The 15,803-nt window shown below is 32.1% G+C and overlaps 1 protein-coding gene across 1 annotated transcript in view; it reads left to right on the forward strand.

The window, feature by feature from the left end:
- MYCBP2 (MYC binding protein 2) overlaps positions 1-15,803 on the forward strand; it is a 344,646-nt gene that overhangs the window by 240,255 nt on the left and 88,588 nt on the right. The window contains exons 50-52 of the mRNA XM_044670580.1: positions 3,469-3,566; positions 4,772-4,888; positions 5,634-5,774. Coding sequence (XP_044526515.1) covers positions 3,469-3,566; positions 4,772-4,888; positions 5,634-5,774 — 356 coding nt within the window. The remainder of the gene's footprint in view (positions 1-3,468; positions 3,567-4,771; positions 4,889-5,633; positions 5,775-15,803) is intronic.

Raw genomic sequence — 15,803 nt, forward strand, 5'->3', positions numbered from 1 at the left:
AGCAAACAAAAAATCAAGATAAGGAAAATGAAAAAAAATTATACTATCATCTGCACTTGTAGATTCATCAGTTCTTTCTCTGGAAGTGGATAGAATTTTTCATCATGAATTCTTTGGAACTGTCTTAAATCATTGTCTTGATGAGATTAGCCATGTTTTTCACAGTTGATTATCCTTAAGTGTCACTGGTAGTGTATACTGTATACATTGGTCTTTCGTTCTGCTCACTTCACTTTGCATTCCTATAAATCTTCCCATGTTTTCCTAAAACCTGATCATCATTTCTAAGGACATAATAATATTCTTTCCACAATCATAAACCATAACTTGTTTAGCCATTCCCCATTTGATGGGCATCCCCTCAATTTCCAACTCTTTGCCACCACAAAGAGATCTTATATGTTTTTTTATGTAGGTCTTTTTTCCTTTTCTTTGATCTCCTTAGAGTGTAGACCTAGTAGTGATATTTCTGAGTCAAAAAGTATTATTATGCACATTTTTATAGCCCTTTGGACATAATTCCAAATTGTTCTCCAGAATATTTGCACTAGTTCACAATTCTATCAAAAGTGCTTAAGTGTCACAATTTCTCCACATCTCCAGCATTTTATCTTTTTTTTTTTTTTATCATGTGAGTCAATGTGATAGGTGGGAGATCATATTTCAGAGTTGTTTTAATTTGGATTTCTCTAATCAGTAGTGGTCACTACATCTAGAAGTGGGGGCGTAGTGATTAGGGAATTGCTTAAGGCAGTGATGGGCAAACTACGCCTGGATCTGGCCCATGGGGAATAGTTTGCCCATCACTGGTTTAGAGCATCTTTTCATGTGACTAATGATAGCTTTGATTTTTTTTTCTTTTGAACACTACCTATTTATACCTATTGACTACTTATCATGTAGAGAATAGCTGTCAACATGAGTTTAAAAGGCAATTTGATGTGTCATATAGAGAATTACAGTTAGTGGTAATATCAAACCCTTCTAAAATAACTTTAATAACTGCTATGAGGTTAGTGCATCTGTCAGCATTCATTCACATCATCAGAAGCAGTTATATATCATAAAGGTAACGAGGTAGTATGATAGTGTTAGACTTGATGTTAGGAAAACCTGAGTTCAAATCCTGCCTTAAGACCCTTACTTTTATGTGTCAGGATAACTCACTTAACTTCTGCCTGCTTCTTCATCTATGATATGGGGATAATTAATACTCACATTGTCAATTGTAACGTTTGAAACTTTATCACTATTGAAACCTTAAAATGCTGTATAAATTTTAATAGGTATTATTAGCTGAAAAGTAATCTTTATTTGCTCTTAGAATGGCAGTAGAGAGGCATATATTTATATAAATATACATATATATGTGCATGTATATGTGCATAAATATATGTGTGTATATATGTACATATATACACATAATCATACTCTCACTCTCTCCCTCCTTCCCTTCCCTTCTATTCTCTCTCCTTTTCTCTCTCTTTCTCTCTCTCTCTCTCTCTTCTTTCTGTCTTCTCTGTCTGTCTGTCTCTCACCCCCCCCCCCCCCCCCCCTCTCCCTCTCCCTCTCCCTCGCTTACACCTTGGAACTGATAGCTAGTATCAACTCTTAAGACAGAAGATGAGGGTTTTTTGTTTGTTTGTTTTTTAACAAAAAGAAATGCCAGAGTACTTGAATACTTTTGTTATACTTTGGTCTGAACTTGACTGATTAAATATAATCTCAGGTTGACTTATGAAAGATGTGAGTTTTACCACTAAACAAGGTTGGTAAAATCAAAAGTCCTTTGGTGCTATTTCCTCCCAGGCACAGAAAGCAAGATGACTACCCTCAAGCCTGGAGCTCTCAAAAACGCAATATGATTTGCTGTATTCTTATTAACAATAGGTTTAATGAATTAAAACAACAAAAACTGGGTGAGGGTAGAGGACCAAGGAGATCCCTAGGCTAATAAACTATGCTTACCCCAAAAACTAAGAGACTTTCACAAGTCTTGCTTCTTTTTCTTCCAACCTATCTCACACCCTTCCTGACTTTTCTATGTTCCCCCAAAATATCCCTATCCTAGCTTCCTAGTCTTTAGCCTCTCCAAACAGTTTTGGTAAAGATAACAGAGCAAGTTGGCTGGATCAAGGTTGGTGACCAAAATGGCCTGGTCACCAAGATGCAGGCTAATGCCTGTGGAGGTAAGAATAACAGTTCAGGTCAAGGCAAGTTGGCTTCCTCTCTCAAAGTCTCACAGGTAGGAAAGACTTTAGATCAGGAACTGGCTGGCAGGAGTATTTCTAGGAAAGACAGGAACCAAACATAGGATCACACAAAGAAGCACAAGCAGGATCAAAGGGAGACCAAAGTACAGAAGCTGAATCCTCTCTCACTGTTCCCAAACTCCTCCTCCGGCCTGGCAGTTAACTCCCTCCTCCCCCCCAGTCATCCCTTTCTCAGAGAGAGAGAGAGAGAGAGAGAGAGAGAGAGAGAGAGAGAGAGAGAGAAAGCTCAAGAACATTCTTTTAGCTTCTGCTTAAACTCCTCTTTTCGCATTCTTTTTGGAACCCTCCCTTGCAATCCAGCCACAATCTTATAATTTTCACTCTGTAACTCATTGCATTTTACTTTATCTCTCATTCCTTTCTCTCACTTAGTATCTGAAAATGTGTTGACTCTTCTTCCACCCTCAACCTTGCACAGCTCTATACCCTGTTCCTAGGATCCAATCCCTCCTCAGCTTCATCTCCTCAAACCACTTAATCAAAGTCAGTTTGTATCAGCTCTGTAATGCATTTCCTGATCCCTGTAGTGTCTCCCCACCAAAGTTATCTTGTATTTATTTTGTCTGTGTATGTTCATATTGATAGAATGAAAACTAGTGTTCAGGATCTTTGCATTTTTCTTTGAATCTATAGCATGTAGCACAGTGCCTCACAGATAAAGGCACTTAATAAATATTTGTTGATTAACTGATGATAGTTCCTAGAACAAGGGAGATGATAGTTAACTTGTCTATTCCCCTGGTCTGATCTCATCTTGAGTGCCACAAGAAATTCCATTGGGTCCAGATCTCACTGAATGTTTTCAAACAGAGGCAAAATTGCCTCTTGTCAGCGATGCTGTCATAGGAATTCTTAGGTATATCTGTCTAGATAATATTGCTTCTAGTGCCCTTTCCAACTTTTTTATTGTGTGATTCTATGAAAGTTTTTTACTAAGACATTTTACTATTGTCATTTTATATCCTAGTGACAAAGATTTTTCAGTGAATAATTGTTTTCAAAGCACCACTAATGCCATTTTCTATTTCCTTATCATGCTTTTGCACCATCAGATACTGATAAATAGTTTAAATATCAACAATCATGCATATATCTATAATACTTGTTTATTTTACATTATTATCTGTCAAATATCCAAAAATACATTTTAACTTATTTTTCTCTAATGTAATTTTGTTGTTCCTTCCTGTTAAAGATGCTGGCCTAGAAGTGAAAGTGAAAGACCCACCAAAAGGAATGATCCCACCTGGAACTCAGTTGATCAAACCGAAGGCTGAACCCCAGCCAAATAAGGTTAGAGTCAAGTTAAATAGCATATTATATAGAGTTCATAGCATAGTATCAGAGAAAATACACTTTTAAATAATAGGTAGAGGACCTAATATTATACCATCTTTACAAATACCTACTCTTTAGTAACTATTGTAATTTATAGATATCATGACATTTTGTCATTATTTAATTTAATTCAGCAATCATTCTTAACTTCTTCATACCAGATTACTATAATATGAAACTACACATAAGTGCATTAGGAAAGCATGTGGGAGAAAGTACAAGGGAGAAAGTCATCACATGGTATATTAGGGAAGATTTTTATGAGCTGAGTTTTATAGACTATGCTACAAACTGTTCAAAAGGTTTATTAGTCAGATGAAAGGGGAAGTAGAATACCTTCTGGTCTTTGGAGAAGCATAATAAAAGCAAGGAATACCCAGGAGTGTATCAGGAGTAGTCCATTTTGCCCAAAAGGTAGAGAGAATGGATGAAGCTATATCAGATATGACTTTAAAGATGGAGTAGTCCTAGATTTTGGAGGTTTCAATGATAAGCCAAAGAGTTTATACTTAGCAGTTGAAAATCATGAAGATTTCTAAGCAGATGAGCAATACTGCCAGATTTTCTCAAGTTCTGATCTGTCTGACACAATCTAAAGTAATTTCTCCCGTTTTCTATTTCTTATTTGAAATTTAAGTAATACCCAATACAATATTGTACCTTCATTTTTGTAATTATATATAAAACTGGCAGATTTTAAGCAACGTGTTTTCAAGGAAGATTGTTTCCTTATATCTCAGTGTTAGATATAGAAAAAAGTTAGTATTCATTTGATCCTATTTAAGGAGTGATATCAGTTATGATCTAGCCTCTACTAACTTAAAAGGGTAAATTACAAATTTTTTCTTCCTTTAGTAGGTATTCTTAAAGCTGTAAATAAAATAATAAACTGTAACAAACTTTGTGTGAATGTGTGAATCATTTTCTAATCTTATGAGTGTAGTAGAGCACGTTCTCATATTTTCAAAAGGTACTTTTTTATGATTTCACAACAAGCCAGAAACTATGTACAGATTATAATGAGAACCAGCAACAAACATTTTTGAGATATTTTCTCAGCAATGGAGTTTATTCAACATGCATTCATTTTGTCTCTTCTTACTTGCAGGAGCTCTGTTACAAGTTCCATCTCCCTTACTGTCTATCTTTGCTTCTCTTAGGTTCGAAAATTTGTGGCCAAAGACAGTGCAGGACTCCGTATACGTAGCCATCCTTCCCTTCAGAGTGAACAGATAGGCATAGTAAAAGTCAATGGAACCATTACTTTTATTGATGAGGTAATTTATAAGGAAACTTTTAGATGTGAATTTGAATTTTCTTAAATTGCTCATTATTTATATGCAAAAATAAATTTTCTGATTTTCCTATTGAGTATTACAATTAGGGACTTTCTGGGGGGCATATTTGTTTATCCAGTCTCATAAATGTATTTTTTCTTTATCATTATGAAAATATTTGAGACTATAATCTGAACAGGTAAATGTTACTTTTGTAGTGTATTTATATGTAATTGAAATAATTGGCATAAATTTAGAATGTGAAATGATTAAAAAGATGTGCCATTTTTCCTCAGACTTTGAAGTATATCTCTTACAAGATGTGTTTTTATTCTGTTTCAATGTGTGTATTCTATTGCTATAATTACATAATATTTTTAAGCATTGTGAGACACTTGCTTTATGAACACCTGAATTATATTTCTTTACATTGATGGGATAGAGGAATGATTTTTTTTCCTTTGGGAAAAGACCTAATTCTTCATTCTAAAATATCTTACCTTCTTGATGCTTTTACTGGCTGGTAGAAATTATTTTCACAGTTCTACTATATCAGTTATCATCATGCTTGGGCATCCTTTGCTGCTTCCTCCCAATGCCACCATGGCTTTCCTTTTTCCATTAGCTAGCTGCTTGATTTCCATGTCCATCATTGTCCGCTTGCTTCCCAGTCTTTTTAAGTCCTTGCTACTCTCATTGCAGTTACAGGAGGGCATGGCTCGTTTTTGTTGCTTGTTTCCCATAGATCCACAATGATGATGGTGTATGGCTGAGACTGAATGATGAGACAATAAAGAAGTATGTGCCTAACATGAATGGTTACACTGAAGCCTGGTGCCTCTCTTTTAACCAGCATCTTGGCAAGAGCCTTCTGGTCCCTGTTGACGTAAGTAAAAAGGTGCCTTTGAAAAATGTTAAAGGTACACTGTCCCCATTACAGGGCTTTCTTTAATTAAGGCTACAGTTTTACAGTTCTGAGGTAAATCACAACTTAATTTAATACCTAATAACTTTATAGATGCTTGAACTCTTGACGACTTCTACCTAATGAGGGTGGAGTATAGAAAGAAGATTGAAGTCCTTTATGAATTTAGTATCATTTATCTATAGGGAAAAGAGGAAAAAAACTCATTTAATTCAGCAGTAGGAGGTGAAAAAATGATTAAATGTTTATTTATCTTTTTTATTTGTGCCATTATTTAAACTGAACCTCAAACTAAAATTATTCAAGGAAAATATATTTCTAGAAAAGTTTACCACTAAATTATTATACTTTTACTTTTTATGTTCGTGGTTTGTAACTTATCTTTGTTTTTTGTGTAAATTCTCATCATTGTCTTTCAATGAATTACCTTGCTACTATAGAAAGTAAAGGATACATGACTCACTTTAGTTTTAGGTGGTGATGCATTTTATTTTAGTTAAATCCTAGATTATTGGAATAATTTAAATAGCTTTTGGTAAAATCATCTTTCCTAGATACCACACTTGTGAGCTTTGGACAGATTCAGTGAAAACCATTCAATGAGAACTGGAGGAACATTAATACGATTACTATTTAAGTATGAAACTAGCACAAACTTCTTTTAATTTATACATTAATATGTGTTTTGAGAAGGCATATCTGTGCTAGACTAAGATTTTTTAGGTAGGCAGTTAGATTCGCTGTAAAATAATCCCTCTTTTTTCTACGTTATGAAATGCAGGATTTCTAATGAGTTTTATATGAACTTTGTTAAAAATTATATTAAAAGATTCTTCATAGGAATATAATATTAGAATTAGAATTAAGGTAAAAAACACAAATTATTTAAAAATAGAAAATTTTACACTCATCTCATCTCTGTCATTCTTAAACACATGCCTGCATTTTAAAATTTAAAAGGAAGGTAAAATATTTAGAAACTGTGAAAATAAGAGTGAGAGCAGATTAATTGTGGATAATACTAGGTTTTTGGTGGTTGAGATTTCTATTTCAAAGTTTAAAACCGTTTCACATCATAGTGGCAGATGCACAGGATGTTAAAATTTGGAAGTGTAATTAGAAAAACTTATTGTCAGCATTTTTAAAAGTGTTAGCCAGTTTTGACTTGTTTTTCTCATTATCACTAGAACTTTGGATAAGATAGATAGTTGCAGATATATTAGAAAAATTTTAGTGACAATCAGGAGGACAGGATTTTGAAGACATGGTAAATTGATCATTGGTTTTAAATAGATTTCCTAGCTGTCTCTAAATTAAGGACATTTATAAAACCTTTTTAAAAACACATACTTGTTAATATGTAGACTAATTTGAGAATTACAAAAGCAGGGTGGTATAATGGTCCAGGAGGGAAGATGGGCTTGGGTCAAGGCCTTCCTCTGATCATTGGCATCTCATTTTACCTAACTAAAATATAATTCACTTGATTAATCTACCATAAAAGGGAAGCTGTAATGCATTCTAAAACCAAATATATCATAAATAATTTTTAGATTAACTGCTTTGTAAAAAAAAATCTTTGTACTACTATTTCTTTCTCCATTTCTGAGAATAATTGAGAATTTTCCATAATACTGTAAACAAAATCTTTCTTGAGTATAATAGAATCCCTTCTTAAAGGGTTTCATGATAATCATAGTTTGCTGATCAAATTGCAATAACTTATACTAAAATGAAATTTCTGATCATGTCTTTTCCTAAATCTTGATAGTGAATCTATTTAATGACAGTAGTCCTACAAACATAAATTCTAATCCTTTCCTTGTAGGATGAACTAGTAACTAAATTTCTCTGGAGCCTTTTTTTCCTCATCTGTTAAATAAAAGCAGGCATTTGTTTGTACAGTGCTTTGAAGTTTGCAAAGCATTTTACATGTGTTATTTCATTTGTTCCTACCAACAAACCTTTTGACTTATGTGCTCTTGTTTTCTCCACTTTACAAATGAGGTGAAGTAATTTGACTGAGATTACACAGCAAGTAAATGTCAGAGGTAGGACTTGAACTGCGGTCCTCCTGATTATAACTCTAGCAATCTTGCTAAGTACCATCCAGTCCTGAAATTTCATTACAACACATTTTGGTTCATTGTTTATCCATTCTATTTTAACTATGGGTATTTCCATTGTATACTAAATGAGGAATAAAAACGAAGGTAGATGAACAGCTTTGGGTATGGAACACTTCTTTTAAAAAGGTGTGGTGAGATTGGAGGACGGGTTGAAAATGATCCTGTGCAAGAACATAAAGGCAGGGACTAGCCAGGAGGAGTCTGGGACAGAAAATGAATCAGTTATTGAGCAGCATGAAGAGAGTGCACTTTATCTTTTAGACATAAACTAGGTGGCCTAGACTTTGACATAACACAGATATTTTAATTAATTCTATGTATCATGAAATGCCTTTATTTACATTTTTCTGTGTACTTGCCACATAGAAAGTTCTTAACAAATATTTTGGCTGATTTAATCTATCATTTGAATAGATGATTAATAAATATTTTAGCAATAAGTTTACCTTTAAGAAAAAAATAAAGAAAAATTGTAATTCAGTAGAAGTTTTTTTCAAAAGTAAACTACATATGCACATACACATATAATTAGCAGTGCTTTGTTTTTAATTTTTTAAAAAAATAAACCCTTAACTTCCGTCTTAGAATTGGTACTGGGTATTGGTTCTAAGGCAGAAGCATGGTAAGGGCTAGGCAATGGGGGTTAAGTGACTTGCTAGGGTCATACAGCTGGGAAGTGTCTGAGGTCAGATTTGAACCCAGGACCTCCCGTCTCTGGCTCTCAATCCACTGAACCTCCCAACTGCCCCCACTGCCTTATTTTTAGAATGAAATAATCATATGCCTTGCCATCCTTACTAGATTAACTCCCAATGTTGTTAGGAAGTATGTGTATTTATACACACACACACACACACACACACACACTTTGGGCCTTTCATAGCTCCCATCACAATGAGTTATATTGAGTATATACATTGAATTAATAAATGAATTATTTTCATAACAGAATTAACTAATTCTTTCAATGAGAGATTCAGAGTTAATATTTTTAAAATACAAAAATCAAACTGACATTTTATCACAAACACAGTTAACACCTTTTATGGATATTTGAGTATCTACACTCAATGTAATCTCTCTTCTGGGCTCTTGATATCTAGTGAATAGACTAGAATCTGACAGTTTAATAAATAAGTGACTAAAAATACATATTTGCAGACTTGTTGGTTGCTTGGCTGCCATGAGAAATTTGGCAAATAATTATGAAGCATCTACTTTGTACAAAGCACTGTGCTAATTAGTGATTTTATATTTTAACCTGAATATAGGCTTATGGAAGATGACTTGTGTGTGGTTTGTTATTTAAGGCATCGTTGGCAACATAAAAAAGAGAGTAGATTATGTACCTAGCACAACCTGTGTGCTTGCCTAACGGAGACTCAGTGACTGGGTTACAAGTTCATAGGAAAATCAGTATAATAATATCAAGGGATTATAAAGGAATAGAATGTCTTAGAAATCTACAAGGAAATGATAAGATGCCAAGTTTGAAATCTGTTTTCAGAAGTTTGACTTAATCTTTTCTTTCTTGGAAATGAAGTTTAAACTGATCGACACGTGTTTGTGTTATTAAGAACAGTGGAAGATAATGATATCTCACTATGACATAGTACAGCTTTCAAAGCACTTTCCCATTCACACTTAAATAACATTGCATCTTTGAAGGGTAGTTAGGGCAAAAATGAATAATTCCTTAATTGTCCAAGTCACAGTGAAGGAATGGCAAGTTCAAAACAAGAGCCTGAGTTTTCCATTTCTAATTTATTTTCTTTCCATTGAACCATATTATTCCTCAGTGTAGGAAACAAGAATATATTTACCAATAGAACCATATTATTGTACATTCTATTAAGTTTTACATTGTCATAATTCCTATAGTAACAACATATCTTTTTATTATCTCTGGGCACTTGGACTAAATGGTTTTTTAGTGTCTTGGACCTATAAAGAAGGAAATTCTATGATTTAATGTTTTGATACTCTAAGAAATATATGGGTTAAGTTAGACAACCAGCATTTATTAAGCCCCCACTATGCCAAGCACTATACTTAGCAACAAGGAAAAGTCTGTGTTTTCCTTGTACTTTGCTTTATAAGAGATCCTCTCCCAAATGTGAGTATAATAGGTCTGTTAACTATAATGACTAAGCACTTGGCACACTTAATAATGGTTTAGGACAAAACAAGTTTATTCAGATACATAGTAATACATGGAAGTTGCCACATTTAAAACAATTATTGTTTTAAAAGCATGAATAAGTTTTTAAATCTCTCATAAATATTTAAATAAGTGTTATCACTCACAATTTACATAAGGCATTTTTTTTACCTTTCATATTACAAGCCATTTGTAATCTCACCACTACATACCCTGGTGAACAGGCATACGGTCTTATCTTAGAGTTTGCTTTTCTGTAATAGAGTATAAGTTTTTTTAACCCTTGACTTCTGTCTTAGAATTGATACAAGTATTGGTTCCAAGGCAGAAAAGCAATAGGAACTAGGCAATTAAGGTTAAGTGACTTGCCTAGGAAGTATCTGAGGCCAAATTTGAACCCAAGACATCCTGTGTGTCCAGGCCTGGATCTCTCTTCACTGAGCCACCTATGTGACTTGTACAGTATACATTTTAAAGACTGAGTAATTTCCAAAGCACACAAAAGTAGGTAGGATTTTGATGGGGGACTTAACATTTAGCATATATATGACCTGGATCTGGAAGAGACCCTAAAGATCACTTGCTCTTCTTCCAACTTAATAGCTTATAGAAACTGAAGCTCAGAGAAACTAACGTGTAGAAAAGTCAGTATTCAAATCTGTGCCTTCTGATAGCAAATCCAGATGTCTTTTCAGTATACCACATATTTATATATTCTTTAAGGACTTGGATTAAGAAGTAGCTCAAAATGTTTAAGTATTCTGTTGTAGATGTGTACTATATTTGATTATCTTTCTATCATATCTTGATTTTTAAAATGATTATTGTTCTATGGTTATGTAGTTATTTGAGAAAATTCTTAATAAATGTAAAATTTGGCACATTATTGTTTATTTCTATAGTCAAACTGAAATACAATTTGTCTGGGCTTCCTTTTTTCATTTGTTTGTTGGACTTATCTTTGCTTGAACAAGGAGTAGTTTAGTCTATAGATTAATAAATTATACAATGACATTATCATTAAATGTATTTCTAATGTACTTTTAGTTCTTTTTTTTGTCTAAAATTTTTCTTAGCTATTACAGATTTTTCAAGGAGAAAAATACCATTGTATGTAGTATGTGCAGTGCTATTGTTAATCATTTTAATCAGTTGAGTAGCATTAAAAACCAATTTGCAAATGTGTTATGGTGAGAATTCAGAATTTTTTTTAAAGAACAAAATTTTATGTGAAGATTTCATATAATTAAAAACAAGGCTTTTAAAAATTAAATATTCAAGAATACCATAATCTATTGTTTTCAAACTCTAGATCTTTTACTGCTTGGTTTCTGTTATTGCTTTATAAAATGTTTTTTAGTTTGGAAATGGCTATTTTTACCAAGTAATTTTCATTTCTCAAATGAGTATAGGATAAATATACATATCAATTTATCACAAAAGTTAAAATTATTTTCATATTAGCAAAATTCAGTTTTTGGCTTTTTTATAAATTAACTGTTTGGTTTATAGTTTGTCATCACAAATGTATAAATATTATGTTACCTTAAAATGTTATTTGTACATTTTATACAACATATTTATAAAAATGAGGTAAAAAAGAGAGGTACAAGCTTTATCTGTTAGTGTAACACTATCACCACATTGCTTTTTTCCTGCTAACTCCATCTGCATTGCTTTTCATATATAGCTTTTAACAACAAAAAAGTATAATTTGAAAGAAAACTGTAGGAAATTAATCTTGATGTTGTTTTATGCATGAAATGTCTGCATAACTGTTATATGTTGGGGACCATGATACAAAATTAAATATACCTTATGCCAAATATTGTGTTTTCATCTTCTCCCACAATAATGACAAGAATGAAGTTAACCAATATAAATAGATTTTTAAGTACTATTTCAGACAATTTTGCATTCACAATTTTTCTTCTTTTATTAAGCTTAAATGGCATCCATTAACCATCTATTTAATTATATATCAATGCCATTTTACATACCTTATGTCTTTAAAGGATGAGTTCTGAAAATTTTATTTTCTAGCTTATTTGCATCTTCTATTTCTCATTATGTATAATCTTAAATGCATAAACAAGTGAACATACAGAAAAAAGCTATAAATGGTTCCAAATGACTTAAATGTTTTTAATTGATTTGGAACTTGAGTGCTTTTTTGTTACTGGTTGAAACCTTGAGTGATTATGGTTTAAGGATGGCTTTTTTTAAACATATTTTGTATGTTAACATTTTTTTGCACAGAAAACTTCATTTTATTACCTTCTTAAACTGTGAAGTTACACATTTGCTTTTGAATAGAAAAATAAATGAGTTTCAGGGATATTCATACAGAATACGAATATGATCTATATATACATAATATTTTAAAAGTTCATTAATCTATGCTAATTTTATGAAAATGTTGCTTTAAAAAAACTGAAGTTGATGAAAGCATATAATTTTAGCAGGCTTATATTTGGTCTATTTTCTATTTTGGAGGTAGAAAAATAGATACATCCTCCAAGAGAAAAAGGAAATGCCTGTTTTTCTTTGACCTTTATTGATCAATTTGGTAATGAAAGAATAAAATCTTGAAAAATCACTTGTAATTATTTTTCTAATTTGGGGGAAAGGGACATATGACCCAGTTTTTACTTTATTTGCTTTTGACCTTTTTCCTTATTTTTTCCCATCTTTACAATTAGGTAATGTCCCCAAATCCCTATTTACTAATTTCTGTTATCCATATTAATGGTTATATTATTGCTTATTCTATCCTCAAATTACTCAAAATGATTTTGTTATGTTTTTGCAAAATAACAGACTTTTTGTCATAAAAAATCTGGCTTTAAAGAGATACTTCTTCTGTAATAAAATTTGAATATGTTCTTCATATACTAAAATGACTTAAGCTTTATAATGTCTGGCTCTTAATTTCTATAAATGGCATGGCACACTACATCTCTAGAGAGCTTTTGACACAATATTTTATTTAACAGATACTTTATTGATTGTTGGACTCAGTTGTCTTCATTTAAAGAAAAATCACTTCCTCTGTAGTAACATTATTTGTATGTGGGTGCTAGCATTGAGAAAATGTTGTACTATGTCTAGCATCTTCTGGAGATGATACCCTGTTTCCTTTCTTTGTTGATATGTCTTTCTTAAACTTTATTGCTCAGAATATCTTTAATGCTAGCCAAGGAATCAGGGATTTGGACGTTTTTTCATGGACTTCTAAAGCTTTTTTTCCCCAGGTGAGTTAACTGTCAGGTGCAGTCATGCTTTATCTCCAGGTTTAAGCATATATGACTTATATTACAATCTGCTTTTTGAAGCTTGTACTTATTATTTTAACAAGAAATATATTTTTACTATAAAACACAGTTACAAAACTAGTTCTCATTTTCTTTGAAGTTTTTTACTCTATGTTTACAAAAGAATATAATTGAAAGTGAAATTTTACTTTATATTTGTGAAGTTATATATCTTTAGTAATTTTAACAGTCGTTATTATTCATGAACTGATTTACATCGTAAATTGGTAGTTTCTAGGCACATGCCTCCCCCCCACTTTCTTCTATTCACTTTTATTTAGATCATGTTTAATTGCTCATCTGTACTTCCACTTGAATACCAAGTCAGGAGGAAGAAAAGAAATTCAAATACAGGTTTCCTATCACTCTCTTAAGCAGAACACTATCTTTGACCTTTTTAAGAATACAAACATATTATAAAATGTACATTTACGATACTTTTCTCCAATTTTGAGTTGTAGAGGACATAGTATAAAAATTGATTTCTTCACTTAATAAGTGTTCAAAGTATTGATTATTTTGATAAATGTCTTGAAATATCTTTTTGGTGTACATATTACAATTACATTTTAAATACTTTAAATTTTAACTTCCCTTCTCATACTAACCCAAATTGTACATTGGATAAATCATTATAACTGTTTCAGAAATAGTTTTTATTTGACATCAGAAAAGAATTTTGGCTTTGATTTTTGTCACATCAATCTAATGTATACATGTATTTACTTTTTCTTTCATGTGCCTCATAGTTATATAGCACTTTCAGATTTGTAAAGTGCTTTCCGTATGTTATCTCATTTTATCCTTTCAATAATCTTTTAAAGTAGGCACTATTATTCATTCTAATTGTTTTACACATGAGGAAATGAAGGCTTAAAAGAGGTTCAGTATCTTACTGTGGATTATATAGCTAATATGTTTTTGATGCTGAATTCAAACTAAAATAATAGGAATCAGAGAATCAGTTTGAATCTTTGGATATTTTTGAATACTATAATTGATTTTTTTATCAATGCCCAGTTGAAAATCTTTACCAGTAAATATTGTTTGTCTGGCAGTGCTATTAAGATATGTGTTTTCAAGGACTTAACTCTGCAGGTATGTACACAGACATACAATATAAATTTTTGTGTTCTGTCTCTATATATTGGAATTGTGTTAGAGTAGATAGAGAGCTAACCTTTGGGGTCTGTAATACCCAAATTTAGGTTCAAATCCTTCCTCTGACACATACAGACTGTGATTCTGGACAGGTTACTCTTATTGCATGCACACAGAAAACTCTGAAATTCATAAGTGTTAAAAGCCTTCAGGTTACAATCTGTACTTTAGGGGAATATAAAAAAAGAAAATTCTGTATAAATATAGTTAGTACAGTCAATTCTAATGAAATATTTGCATGGTATATTTTATTCCTTTTTAGAACTTTAGTTTTAAAAAATAATTTTTAAGGATATAGAATGTTTAAGGTCTCATCTTAAAAAATCAAATTCTAAAGTCAATAAATATTCCATAATCCACTAATTGCTTGGAATGAAGTATTTTTAATGCTTTAATGTCTTTTTTATAAACATACTTTTTATCTTTCGCAATATAATAATTAGCATGTAATCACTTTAATTTTTTAAATCATACTTAAAGCACAAGTTAGCTTTTCCTTTCAGCATGTTGTTTTTCTGCTGTCAAAGCTATAGCTTACTGTATAACAAAAGATTGTAGATTACACTAGTCTACCAAAGCTTTGTCATACTGTGTGATACTCTGTACCACTTTACGGATATTGCAGTAGGAGTCAAAAAAAGTTAAGCTAAACCCAATTTGGGCATTAACTCTTACCGTGACCCTCATGAAGATATAAAATAAATGTTGAACATTTCACGTTGATATAGCAAAAATGTTCCAATCTGTATTGAAAAGTAGTAGCAGTTCTCCTACTCATAAAAGATGGTGTGGAATCATAATGTGAATACTAACTAGCATTTATGTAGCACTCTGAATTGTGCAAAGGACTTCTCATTATCTCAGGTGGTATTTACAACTATCCTGTGAAAATAAGTTCTGTAATTCTCTTTTACTAATGAGGAGATTAATGCAGGGAGAGGTGAAGTGACTTGTCTAGGGTAATGGACTAATTAATGTTGGAATCAGGATTTATATTCAGGTCTTTCTGACTCCAAGACCAATGCTCCTCCCTCCTCTCTGCCATCCAGCAACCTTATAAGCAGATTAAATGAAAGTATTATTCACACATCATAAGAATCTGAACCTCAGATTTCTTGGTTCCTTTTGGAACAATAGAATTAACAGTTAATTTTCTTAAATACTGTGTGGTGTTTGTTTTCTTTCTGAAGAGAAAAAGCCTTGTACCTGTTTTAACTACCTTAAC

Source organism: Gracilinanus agilis, chromosome 3, assembly GCF_016433145.1.
Source record: "Gracilinanus agilis isolate LMUSP501 chromosome 3, AgileGrace, whole genome shotgun sequence".
NCBI lineage: Eukaryota > Metazoa > Chordata > Mammalia > Didelphimorphia > Didelphidae > Gracilinanus > Gracilinanus agilis.